General features: G+C 62.9%; 1 protein-coding gene across 2 annotated transcripts; it reads right to left on the minus strand.

Moving 5' to 3' along the window:
• Positions 1-7: 7 nt before the first annotated feature.
• Positions 8-10819, minus strand: TBX2 (T-box transcription factor 2). 2 transcript variants are annotated; one of them, XM_042255349.2, is made up of 8 exons: positions 10107-10819; positions 8718-8985; positions 7619-7765; positions 6364-6440; positions 6094-6257; positions 5046-5680; positions 2376-2774; positions 8-682 (listed from the first exon to the last, which is right to left on the minus strand). In XM_042255349.2, the coding sequence occupies exons 1-8, from the start codon at positions 10499-10501 to the stop codon at positions 404-406; spliced, it is 2364 nt and encodes a 787-aa protein (XP_042111283.1). In that variant the 5' UTR covers positions 10502-10819; the 3' UTR covers positions 8-403. The 2 variants fall into 2 exon arrangements, with proteins under 2 accessions (XP_042111283.1, XP_027831129.1); XM_027975328.3 differs by lacking the exon at positions 8-682 and having other exon boundaries at positions 1337-2774.
• Positions 10820-13311: the final 2492 nt, after the last annotated feature.

The raw sequence follows: 13311 nt of genomic DNA on the forward strand, positions 1-13311 counted from the left end.
ATAAACACACTGTCCACGCAGGGTTTTATTTGAGCCGAGAAAGGGGCCTTTCTGCCCCGCCCTGGTCCTGAACTGCCCTCCTGCACGCCCGAAGGTCAGAGGCAGGGAAACCCCAGTTCACCCTCCCCAGAGCCGGGACAGTCTTCTGCGCCCTCGCACTGGTTCACGGGCCGACACCCTCCCCCGAATTCAGCGTGGCGTGGGGGCCGGCTCCCTCCCTGGAAGAGGAGGACACGATTCTCTTCTTTGCAAATGGATGAGCCCACGAAGGTGTCCAGGGAGCCTGGAGGCCAGTTCTCCACCCTTCCTCCATCTTACCGTCCCTGATGTCCCTGGTGAACTGGAAGCCAGCGCCTCTCGGCCTCGGAAGTGCCCAGGTTGAGCTGCCTGCTAAGCCAGGGCATCATGGACACTCACACGCTTCAAAAAGAGGAAGCAGCTGGGAAGGGGTGATGCTGAGGAATGGGCAGACCCCGCGGTGGTCTGAGGGAATGACTTGCCGCTCTCCCACCCCTTCCACTGCTAGGATTTGGGGCTGGAGACACCTGTCGGCTGGGTGAGGAGGGGTGGAGAGGCCGTCCTCCTGGGGCAGCAGCTGTCCTGGCAGACTCGGGCCACTGGGAGCGAGGCCTAACGGCGACTGACACAGTGCGACTCCCTGCGCGATCTCCAGCTGAACCCACTATTGTACAGGGGGAAAGTGGGAGAGGAAAAAAGAGCCTCATGAGCCCCAGTCTTCATACACTGCCCCCCACCCCCGAGAGAGAGATAGATGCTTTCCACAGGAGGACCTGCAGTCTAGACTCTGCCACTCTGGTCAACAATCCTGATAGGAGAGAACGTGTCCTTTTGAGGTTCAGGAGACGGAGGGGTAGAAAAGGATTCTAGGTTCTCGGTATTTGGGTGACCATGGCCAAACTCCTCCTCCGGAGGGAGAGAGAGAGCACCCGTCTTATCAGCCCCCCTCCCAATCCAGAAGCTCCGAAAGGAGATGCAATTCCACGGTGGCGCGCGCCCCAGGCCGGGAGCCGGGAGGCCAGGCGCGGAGTGGCGGACGGCGGAGAGCGGCCAGCAGAGGGAGCCCGGCCCCCGGCCCGGCGGCGGCGGCGGCGCTGGACGCGCGCGGGGAGCTCACGGCGGCGCGGCGCCTCCCCGCCCGCCCGCAGCCCGCGCCGGCGCCGCCCGGCCTCGCGGCTCCGCTCGCGGCCCCGCCGTCCCCGGGGGAGCCGCCGCCGCGAGCCCCGGGCGCCCGCCCCGCCATCCCGGCCTCCGGTCCCGCCTGACGCGCTCGCCGGCGCCCCCTTGCCCCGCGCGGCCCACAGAGCGCACTGCGCCGTTTACTTCGCATTGCAGCGTTTTATTGTTTTCTCGAGTTTTTGTCGTTTTCGTCTCGCTCCGGAGCGAAAAGTGAAAACCTGAGGTGGAGCCCGCGGGCCGGGCGAGCAAAAAACGCCCGGGCGCAGGGGCCGAGGGGCTGGCGGGGTGCAGGCTTCTCTGGGGGCCGGGGGCCCTCTCCCGCAGCCAAGGACCTCCTCCCCACCCCCCAGCCCTGTACAATATAGATGCTCATGTAAAAGGAAAAAAAATTATAGGCTATGAGTTAATCTCTAAATATTCTGTACACAGCAATGTACACCTTTGAATAAATTAATACCAATTTGCATATTCTGGGAATCTTAAAGCTTATTTACACAAATTACCATTTATTTCATAAATATCTCTTTTTTCCCGCCCCCTGGGGACTCAAGGCAGAAATGCCACTCCCTCCGCTGACCCAGGGGTGGGAGGGGCGCCTGTCCGGGAGAAGAAATGGAAGGACTAAAGGAACAGGCCCCTTTCAGCTCAAATCTACACTGACTTCGTCTTCACTGACCTCAGCTCCCCTCACCCCAGATTCTCAAGCGGTTCGGGGCTCCAGGATAGGGGCCTTTGGAGCTTCCTCCCCTGACCCCTGCACCTTCTGGCTCCCCAGCCAGCCAGCCCCTGGCTGATCCAGGGACGAGGCCTCCCCCATAGCGCTGGAGGAACCCGGAGAGGCCCCGCCGATGACACCTTGACACCAGAGCAGACCTGGACCAAATCCAGTGGCCCCAAAGCGACTCTGTTCCGGATTCCTTGTGAGGCCCAGGGAAGTGTCCCAGGCCCCGGCTGGCCGATCAGGGTTTCATTCCGGCTGCAGCCCGCTTTCTCTCCTTTATTTAAATAAATACCCATTCTGTGCTGTACACGTCCCAAGCAGCAGGGAAGGCAACCCAGGAGGCCTGCGCGGTGGCGGCGGCGGCGGCGGCAGCGGCAGCGGAGCAGCAGGGCGGGCCCCCTCACTTGGGCGACTCCCTGCCAGGGGAGAGGGCTCGCTGGCTCTCCAGCCCACTCACCAGTCTCTGAATGCTCTGCAGTTCACTGGCCGCCTCTTTGGCCGCACCGCCGGGCGACAGGGCCACGCGGGCCGAGGCCCCCACTTTGCGGAGGGCCAGCTCCGGCAATGGGCTGGGCTCCCGGCTATTGCCGCCGCCTGCAGCCTTGGAGCCCTCCGCCGCCAGCCCGGTGGTGAGGAGACTAGTGCTCGGTGGGATGGAGACCGGGATCTGGTAGGGGCTGAAGCGCAGGCGGGGCCGGGCACTGCCCAGAAAGGGGCTCCGGGACAGGGAACCGGCGGCAGCCGCGGCCGCGGCCGCAGCGCTGGTGGCTGGCAGAGCCGAGGCCGCGGCCGCAGCGGCCGCCATGTAGGTGTAGGGATAGGGGAAGAGGCCTCCGAAAGTGGGCATGGGGATTCCCTGCAAGAAACAAAACAAGACAAGGGTTAGGCATCCCGCCTGGGGTGTTCCTGGGGGTGATCTGGGTGCTGGTGGCCGGGCGACAACTGGGAATCCTTGCCCTACTCTGTTCAGGAAGACCGGTGCTCACATAACCTTACTCCCCAAAGAACGCAGGTAGTAATGGGCCACTATGCCTACGTCCAAACCCGCTTAGAGGGGAGCCCACTTAAGGTTATGATTGGGAGCGGGCCCTATCAAGCTCTGTGCCAGGTATTACTCTAGGAGTAAGGGAAGGCCATTACAGGCGGCTGAACTAGCAAAGGGCCTTGGGGGAAGAAACAAGGCCAGCTGGGGGCCAGGTGGCCGGCAGGTAACTTTGGCTGTGTTGGCAGGGAGGTGCCACTCGCTTCCAACAGTGCCCTGCCCTGCCTTTCTATCCACAGGTGCCCTGAAAGGCTGGGGCCACGTAGGACTGGAGGAGCTTTGTACAGTCTCCCTCTCTCTGCCCACGTGCTCAGGGGTTTCCTGCCCCGGCCAGGAGAAGGCTCCAGAGGCCAGTCTGTTCATAAACTGGCCTGAATGCAAAGAACTCCCAGCGGCTCCCTAGTGGCAGCTGAAGAAAGAATGCAGAGCCTTTGCCTGTGGAAAGCCCAGTAGCTGGGAAACCCTGCACAAAACACTGCCTGGGGCCCAGCTTTTGGATTATCTGACCTTTGAGATCATGGTTCTCTCCACGGAGTATGTGGGTATATGGGGAGGAGGGCAGGAGCTGACTGAGCTGGGCTTCCAGGAGCCTCGGGCCTGGCTCAGGCAGGGAGAAGGAAGGGAAGTAGCTTAGTCAGGGATGACAAAATACCCTTCCTGAGAAGGTCAAGCCCTACTGAGCATTCAGACCTGGCATCTCAGAGGAAGGAGGGGGCTTCAGATCTCCAAGGTTCTGTCTCTTTCTGATGGCCATAGGAAGATCCCCTGGAGGAGGGCATGGCAACCCACTCCAGTATTCTCGCCTAGAGAATCCCCATGAACAGAGGAGCCTGACTGGCTACAGTTCATAGTCGCGTAGAGACTGAAGTGACTTAGCACTTAGCACGCACAGTACGATGGCCATAGGTGAGCGGTTAACCACTAGCAGTATACCTAGTGATGCCTCCTGAGTGCTGAGTGCCTGTTCCCTGGTCTTGCACCTGTTAACCAGGCTGCCTCTAGAGGCCCTGACTTCCCTGTGACCTCTGCGATGCCCATGCTCAACACCAGAACTTGTCTGGGGAGGAGGTATTCACATACCTCCAGGCAAATTAAACCTCCAGGCTCTGAACTCCACTTTCTGGAGGCTTCCTTACCAGCTCATACGTGATGCCAGTGCCTCCAACGTTCACTCCACACACCCCTGATGCTGAGCTCTATTTAAAACTCATTTCAGAATCCCTCCCCCCACTTTAAAAATATTTGCTTCTGAACCGAAGGAGCCTTCTCAGACCTAAACTCCTATTTTCCTTCCCTTAAGATAAGATCTTAAGGGTTCAATTTGCCAGAAACCTCAGAGGGAAGAAAATGAATGTAGAGATTCCAAATCTTTCTACAGGGAATATTCCGCCCAAGCAACCAAAGAGGCCACTCTCCCCTTCGGATCTTCTAATTTTGCTGCTGCCCACAGTTTCATAAGCTCTCCCCTGGGAGCTCAGAATTTCGACCTGGGCCTGGAGGACTGAGATGTGTAGCTGGGGGAGTTGGGAGACTCACTGTGGGGGAAGGAAAAGCCCCATCCTTTGCCAGGTGGCTTCCTGAGGGTCTGAAAGGAGCCCAAGACATCTGGGAGGTGGGTCAATTTGGTGGTCAGTTATCCAGAACACACTGCAAATTCTCCTACTTTTTTTGTCCAGCCACTTTAGCCTTTCTGGGACTAACTGTGGTTCCCAAGAAAAATGTCCTGAGGCAGGCCAGGCAAGTGGACTTACAAAAGCTGGAGGCAGCCCCAGTGGGACAGGGCGGAAAGAGTCTAATGGGTCCCAGTCTATTCTGGGGTTAGAGGGAAGAAAATAGGTCCAGAGAGGGTCAGGGACTTGCCGAAGGTCACACAGGAGTCAGAAGCAATCTCCTGGCCAAATCCTGGACCTGGTCCTGGTCTCCCAGAAGCCAGGCAGGTGTGGTTCAGAGGGTCCACCGGGTCTCCCCAGGAGGGAGTCCTTGCCGGCTGGAAGCCTGGAGCGCCTTCAAGCCCTATGCCTTCCTCCTCTGCCCGCCTCGGATTCCCCTTCCTTTCTCATGCTGCTGCCAGCTCACAGGCCTTACCTGAGATGCCAGCATGTGCTGGGAGAGGTGGAATGGGAAGGGCCCGGCGGTGCTGGCCGCACTCCCCGCGGGACCCAGCCCGCCCGCGTCCAGCCCGGTGGCGGTCCCTGGCCCGCCGCCTCCGCCACCGCCGCCGCCGCCGGCCACCGAGGCTAGTAGGTGGCCCATGCCCATGGCAGAGAAGGCTCCGGGCCCCATGGCGAACTGTCCCGGGTGTAAGAAGAGCGGCTGGCCGGCCCCCAGCGGCCCGAAGAACTGCTGCCCGTGCAGGTGGCCGGAGAAGGCCAGGCCGGGCAGGTGTCCGGCGCCCAGCGGGGACGCGCTGTCCGTCTGCACCACCAGCGGCGCCAGGCCGGGCTCCTTGCCCTCGCCCGCCTCCTTGCGCCCCTCGTCCTTCCGCCGGGCTTCGGCGCGCTCCTTCTCTAGGCTCCTAAGGCCGAACGGGCCGTTCCCGCCGCTCTCGGCCGGCTCCTTGCCCCTCTCGGGGCTGCGCCGCTCCCTGGCGCGATCGAGTTCGGTCAGGCGAGGGGGGCTGCTGCTGTCCAGGGCGGGGCTGCGGCCAAGCGCCGGCCCCGCGCGCTCCTCGCCCAGCCGCTCGGGCTCCGGGTCACTGTCCGCGGCGCACTTCTCCTCGGCTGCGGGGAGAGAGGATGCGCGGCGTTACCGGCCCGGGGACAGACAGGCGCGAAGTCAGAGCCGGAGAGACGTGCACAAGCCTGCTCTCGGGAGGCCACGTCGGAGGAACTCCTGGAATCTCGGGGTTGTAGGGGTCACCCCATCCAAGATCCCTTATTTACAGTGGGGAGGAAAGTGAACCCGGCAGAGGAGGCCTTGCTGCCGCAGTCACACAGCGCCAGGGCCCTAGCTCAGAGCCCAGAAGGATCTGCGGGCCGCCAGGAACCGCACTCAGGGGAGGCCTGGGGTAGAGGCCCGTCCCAGACTCGCCGCTGACGCTCCCCCCAGGCCTTTAGTTAGCCAGATGCTGAGCGCCAAGCCAACCCGGCGCCCGGGGGACACCCTGCCCTTCTCCTCCCGGCCCCACCCGCACCTCTGGTCCGGTGCAGGCGCAGGGGACTGGGCGCCGTCCCCGGAGAGGGTGGCGGTTCCCGCGCAGGGGGAGGGTCGCAGGACGAGGCGTCCGACTCCGCGCCGTCGCGCTCCGGCTTGCAGTGCTCCTCGTACAGGCGCAACGACGGCAGCGTCAGCTGCTTCCTGCGGATGAGCCGAGGGAGCGGGTCTGAGCGCAGCCCACCCTCTGGCCCCCTCCACGTCCTGTCCCCCCAGGCACCCGCCTGCCGGCAGCCCCGCGCACCCTCACCTTTTCTCCCGCCGGCCGTTCCCGGTGTCCCGGAAGCCCTTGGCAAACGGGTTGTTGTCGATCTTAAGCTGCGTGATCTGTGGGGACCAAGGGGGCGGTGCCAGGTCAGGCTGCGGGCTCTTCTAGTCTGGCCCGGGGCACCTGGAGGTCAGAGGCTGCTCGCCCCAGAGGATAGCCCCTGGGGAGGGTACCCTGGGTACCTGTCCACCTGGGCTGGGCCGCCCCAAGCCACAAAGCAAGGTGAGGTTGGCGGGCGGACTTCGAAGAAAGCGACCTCCGAAAACTATTTTCGAGATATAATCCCTCGACTTGCACACACAAGCCCAAAGCTGTGCACCCCGAGTGGAACTCTGTCCAAGCGAGCATGCAGGCCCACCCGGCCATTCGAGTTAAGGGAACCCCGCACCTGAGCAGGAGCACACGGACAGCAGAGCACACCCAGGTCAGCAAACACACATGTAGACAACCACACGCACAGGTCTGCTCACACGCAAGTACACACATGTAAAACAAGTGCCCAGGGAGTCAAACGAATTCACACACCTCCACACGGATTCAAGGCACTCCAAATGGTGCACGCATATACCGGCCCAGGACAGATCGGTTCACAATGACAGAAAGAAAAAAAAAAAGAAAAAAAAAAATACGGCCGGCAGGACACTCAGACACTGTTCTTCAACCCAGAGGGGTGCGCACAGAGAGGGTGTAGAAAGAGAGCAGCCAGGGGAAAGCCCTTCCCCTTGAAGGAAAAGTCTCCAAGCACATCCCAAGGGGTCCCAGGCCTGAACTGACCCAGAGAGGGATGAGGGGCGGGAGGGGTGGTGGCTGTCACCTGTGCCCCCCACCCCCACCTCTGGCTCTCCCAGGAGAGGGAAAACTAGGCCCCAGGTTCCCAGCAGCCGGAAAGCCTGGGCAGATTGCCTCGGGCGCCCTCTTTTCATTTAAATTCCCATCCCTGAGCCAAGAAATAAACGAATAAAATGTAAAAATGTCAGCGCGGGGCCCGGAGTCTCTGCTAATTGCTAAGTAAACATCCCCACCCCAAGGAGCGCCCAGCTGTTCGCGCGCCCCGGGGAGCGTGTGCGTACGTGTCGCGGGCTTGCGAGAGAGAGTCCGGGGGGTTTCGCTGGGTGCTGCGCTTACAGAGACTGGGGGCCCGGGAGCCGATCGTGAGGGTGCGGGGTGCGGGGGGCGGGCGTGCAGGGGGCCGCGGGCGGGTGTGAGTGGAGTGTCGGAGGCCGCCCGACCCGCGCACCTTGTCGTTCTGGTAGGCGGTGACCGCGATGAAGTCGGTCTCGGGGAACACGTAGGTGCGGAACGTGCTGTAGGGCAGCTTCAGGATGTCGTTGGCTCGCACGATGTGGAAGCGCGGTTGGTACTTGTGCATGGAGTTCAGGATGGTCTGCAGGGAGGGCGAGGGTCAGCCGACAGCCCCCAGCCTGTCTCCCGAGCCTTTCTATTCTCTGGGGGCCGGACCTCCTGCCATTTTTCTCAGTCTCTCTCACGTTCTGCCTTTCCTACCTCATCCCCAAACCTTCCCCCCTTTTCTCCTGTCTTCTCTGCGCCTTACCGCCCCATATTAATTTTTATTTCCCTCCCCCTCGATTTTATCACAGTTTCTCTTTCCATTAAAAAAAAATTACCCCAGCTGGAAACCGAAATAAAACAAAACCCACTACCATTCCACTCTTAACTTCTCTTCCTCTTCATGCCTAAGCCCCTAGTAAACCCAGGGAGAGAAGACTGGAACCTTTGCGGCCTCACCGACCTGCCCTACCTCCGGATGGGGTAGTCCCTTTAGCCCCATGAACTGCCCCTTCCCATTCACTGGTGCCCTGGCTCAGGCAGAAACGGTGAGAACCCCAAATTCCCTTATCCCAGGTCAGGCATCTGCCTGAGGGAGGAGGAAAAGGTATGGAGGGAAGTTGTTTGAACTTTTAAATCTCCTCCTTTGGGGATGGGGCTGGTCTTGGGGAAGGGTGAGAACCAACTGAGGTCCTGGGCCAGTCTTCCAAGCTCAAACCCCAAAGACCAGCGGCTCCACAACCCGTCCCAGCTGCACCTGCCTTCTGCTGGACTCCAGAAGGGAGTTTGGAAGGCCTGAGATTTTGAGAGTTTGGAAAGTGAGATTGCGGGCAGCCTGGAGCTTAGTGGCCACGAACCCCAACATTCCCCAGGCTTGCAGAGCAGAGCCTCTGCGTCCAGGCAGCAAAGGCCACAGGGCAGTGATCTGGGCAAGGGCACTCTGGGGGTTCTGCGAGCACTCCCCTCTGGGGAACCGGGGTCTCCTCTCCTCCCCACCACCCCCTGCAGTGCTAGGTCCTCGACCCCCATGGCACTTGGCCTGCACTCACGAAGCCGTGCTTGTCCGAGATGTTGTTGGTCAGCTTCAGCTTGTGGAAGGCCACCGGCTTGGCCATCCACTGCTCCCCCGTGGCCGGGCTGTCCGGGTGGATGTACATCCGCTTGGGCATCTCGGGGTCGGCCTTGCCTGCCACCATCCAGCGTGAGTTATGGAATTTATACCGGCAGTCATCAGCGGCCACAATGTCCATCAGCAGGATGTATTTGGCCTTCTTGTCCAGGCCGCTGACTCGCACCTTGAAGGGAGGAAACATCCTCCTTCGAGAAAGTGAAAGAGGGAGAGGTCAGGGAACCCACTGGATCTCAAAGACCCCTCTCCCCCGACGCCTGGAGCTTCGCCACCCGTGTTCCTCTGTTACCCTTGCTCTGCCCTCTTAGGAAGGTCTGGGAGATTCCACCTGTGGTGGTTATTCCTAGGAGATCTTATTTCTGCCTGTCAAGACCCTCTCCTGTTATAAGGCTTGCTCTTAGCCCTGTGCTCAGGTCTAGTGACCCCTTTTTTCTCCCTCATCTGAGATGAAAGCCGAGCTCCAAGAAAGAAATCCCGGGCCTTTACAAATAAACCCGCTTCTCATGAACCTCCCTGAAATTCGTTCGTGGGAATATGTCCACTTAGGGCCGAAGCTCTCAGAAGTGCGGTCGAGTGTTAGTTTGCGGGAAGGAACTGGGTTACAGCAGCAGAACAAGGACCCTGACCCTGAAGTTCGGGCGAAGAGGGTGAGTGAGCCGAGGCCTGGATTCTCCGCTTCCGAGCCAGAGGCTTGAGCGGTTGGCGATTGTAGCTTTTCTTCCGGCTTCAGGGCCTAGGGAGCCGTGTGCCTCCGGAGCTCCTGGCTCCTCGGCCGGGACAAGGCTCACAGGCCGGGTCAGGCTGCGGCTGGGTCAGCTCGCGGCTCGCGGCGAAGGGCCGCGACCGGCGGCAACTGGAGGGCCGGGCTGGGCCTAGCAGGGGTGAGAGTCTCATTCCGGGCTCCGGGGTCGGAGGAGAGCGCGGGATACGCCGCATCTTCGCGGAGCACAGAGCCAGATTCGCCTCCGAAGCAGGAGAGAGGGGTCTCGGGGCTGAGGAGTTGCGGCCGAGACCGCTGAGACCCTCCAGGGCCGAGCCGCGGGGCCTCCTCGGCTTTGGGACTCTGAGTGCTGGGGGACTATTCTGCAGGAGCACGTTTTCGTTTTCAATTGGGAGACTTCGATGCTTCGTTTAAAAAAAAAAAAATTCGTTCGGTGCCAAATGAGAAAAGTCGACTCGATCGTCTGTGCGTGGCTCGGGGGCCGGAGCCGAGAGCTGGGAGTCGCGGGCGGCGGGCTCGGCGCTGGCCAGCGCTGTCGGGCTCCCCTCCCGCCCACCCGCGCGCCCTCCGGCCAGCCGGCCGCCCTACCTCCCGGACTTGGTGATGACCATCTCGGTGCCCAGCTTGTGGAACTGGTCCCACAGCTCCTTGGCCTCCAGCGTCACCTTGGGGTCGTCCTCCACCTCGTCCTCGGGCTCCAGGCTCTTGAGCGAGCGCAGATGAGCGGCGGGCGGATGCGGGCCGAGTGCCGAGACGTGCAGCCCCGCCTCGGCCGCCGCCGCCGCCGCAGCCGCCGCCGCCGCCGCCCCCGCCAAGCCCGGGTCGGGCAGCGGCTTGGCCAGAGCGCCGGGCGGCAGCGCGAGAGCCGGGAAGAAGGAGGGCTGCGCCGCCGCCAGGAAGGCGGACATGGGGAAGTCGGCCGGCCGTGGCGCGTGGAACGGGTGGTAAGCCATGGCGCTGGCCGCCAGCGCCGGCTCTCTCATCGGGACATCCGGCCCAGGCGCCCGGGGGCCGGGGCCGGGGGCGCGCGGCTCGGACCCCCGGCCCGGGCGGCGGCGCGCACGGAGGAAGGGCGACCCGGGTGGCAAGCGCGGTGGCGGCTCCTCCCGGTTCCCCGTCCGGCGCACGGCGAGGGACGCGGGGCGCTGGGCGCGGGGGCGGCGGGGGCTCTGCGCGGGGCTGGGCTGGGCTGGGCCGCTCCGGCGCCGGGGACCACGCGCGACTGGTTAGATCTTGTCGTGATCTCTGGAAAACTGTGACTATCTCACATGTCCTGCCCTGCTCGGATCCCCTGCGCTAACGAGCCAGGCCCCCCTTGATTGCTGATTTTACGCTTTTTGGACCAATTGTGGGTCTCCGGGGGCGGGGTTTTGACAGCTCAGGCCAAGCTCGGAGCGGGAGGGGGGGCCCGGGGAGAAGGTGTCGGAAGCCTCAGCAGTAAGAAAACATGTCAACAGAATAAAATATTAACCAATGACGGGCCAGCGGGCCCCGAGACCCCTCCCACTGCCCTGGACCCCACCCCGCCGCCCGCGCCCGCGGCTGCCTGCGCCCGGGCGGGAGAGCGCGGCGGGCCGAACCGACCCGCCGAAAGGGCCTGAGGCGGGGGGCGCCCGGGCGCCAGGGCCCGCGGGGAAGGACCCCCAGCCGCAAGCCGCCCCAAGTGCAAAGCATTGACACGGCCCCGCGAGGAGAGGGGGCGCCCTCCTTCTCCCACGCCCGGCGACCCCGCAGCCCTGGCCCGCGCCCCGGCCTGGCCTCCGACCCCGCTCCCGGCCGCGGCGCCGCCCGGGCCCCTCCACTCCGAAGGGAGTCAGCGGATGCTGGAAGGAGAGGCCGGTGGGCGGGCGAGGCGGGAGGCGCCGGCTGCCGAGGTCCCGGAGCGGAACCCAGGTGGCGGGAGCCGGTGAGTGCGGCGGTGGCAGAGCCCTGGCGGGGCCGGCGGGGGCGGGAGGCGGACGCGGCTTTTCCTCGGGGAACGCGGGGACCCCCCTAGCCCGCGCCGACCCCCTCACAGGAAGCCCCTGGAAGAACCGGGAGTTCCGGGAAAGCCCTAGACTCAGCCCAGTATCCTTTTGCGTCCCGGAGCTAATCGGAGCTCTCCCAGGAGAGCGGGTCCTCAGGACCGGGAAGGTGTAAGCGCACCTTCCGCCGGGCACCAGGCGGCAAGACGCGGGCGGATCCCGCCCCCAGGTTCTTGACCCAACGAATTTTCGTCGCATCCGGTACTAGAGACACAAGCATGCCTCATCCTCAACACTGGCATCTTCTCTACGCCACTTTTCTGGAGTTGGTTCCCAGCTCTCGAAAGCTCACGTCTCCCGGGTTCCGTGGTGCCGACTAGCGAGTGTGGGGGTCTGAGTGTCTGTGCGCACCTGCGGTTGAACCTCCCTCCCCCCGCCCCGCAGCCAGACTTCGTTCTCCCGCAGGACCAGGGTTTTCTCCCGCCCTCGGTATGTGTGTGTGTGTGTGTGTGTGTGTGTGCGTGCGTGTGTGTGTCTCGCGCCCACGGTGGTAGTTCCCTGTGCTCAGCGGGAGTGTCGAACTTAAGGCGGGCGGCCACACACCTGCCTCGGATCAGTCTCGAACCCTGACGCTGCCTGATTCCTGGCGGTCGGAGGGCAAGACGGACCACGCAGTGGACACGGGTGACACGCCTGCCCGCACCCCTGATTCAAATGCGAGTTAGTTCGGCCGGCACGGGCTCTGCCCTGGCGTGGTGGGCGCGTACAGCCCGCTCCCGCAGAGTCCATGCGTTGCGCACACCAGTCGCAGGGACTCTTTTGCTGCACATGCAGACCTGGCGTGTAAAGTCTGATCACCCTGGGCAGTGCAGTTTGGGGACCGGCCGGAGTGGTTTGGCCTCCGTGACCTTTTTTCTCCTTTCCTGAGCCGACCCCAGAGATCTCGCTACATCCCTGTACAGCGCGCCACAGGGCGCCGCCCCCAGAGGGTTTTCCTTCCCGACCTCACTCTCCACTGGGTCGCTCCACTTAGTGCCTCCTCTCTGTCCAGAGCGAATCTTTGACTCCGCGTCGCGCAGTCTATGCAGCCGGGGCCAGATTCATTGCCGCTTTGCCCCGGCAAAGTCCTGCCGGCTCCATCTTAGGCGAGATGTTGCCCCTGGGGAGGGATTTGTGTGGACAGGATTGCGCAGCTGGTGGGGTGACCAGATAAGAGCCAGCGTTCCGTACCCAGGAATTCGGCCTGGGAATCCGCCCAAAGTCGTGTGTGTACGCGTACTTTCAAACTTAAGAATGGCGTGGAAAACACCTAAGTGTGTGCAATTTGCACATTTCCCTGGGGAAGGTCTGTACCTGGTAAAGGGGTCCAAGACCCAGAGAATTTGAAACACGCTGGCCCAGGTTGTTTGCCCAAGAAACCGCGTGGCGACGGTGCAGCGGCTGCCTTTGGGGGACCACGATCCCACCTAGCCAGCCACTGGGCCACGGACTTGCCCTCTGGCGGCCTCGGGCTCTTTCTCGGCCCGGACCGCATCAGCTGCCCTGCCCTGCCATCCCGCAACCAACCCGAGGTCCCGCTACAGCCACTCTTAATAGTCTGAATTAACGTCCCCATTCCCCCCACCGCGCCCAACACCTCCCGCCAAACTCTCCAGCGAGGAATATCCTTGGCTCAACGAAAACCTACGAAGGGGAGGCCCAGGCAGCCCCGGAGCTGCGCCGTGCGGCGCTCAGCTCCCGCTCGGCGCCTCCCCCGCTGGGTCTCCCCTCCCCTTCCCCTTCCCGGGAACAGGCGCCTCCGGGGGGTCCCCAGGGCTGAGAGTGCGTGT

Source organism: Ovis aries, chromosome 11, assembly GCF_016772045.2.
Source record: "Ovis aries strain OAR_USU_Benz2616 breed Rambouillet chromosome 11, ARS-UI_Ramb_v3.0, whole genome shotgun sequence".
In the NCBI taxonomy this organism is placed as follows: domain Eukaryota; kingdom Metazoa; phylum Chordata; class Mammalia; order Artiodactyla; family Bovidae; genus Ovis; species Ovis aries.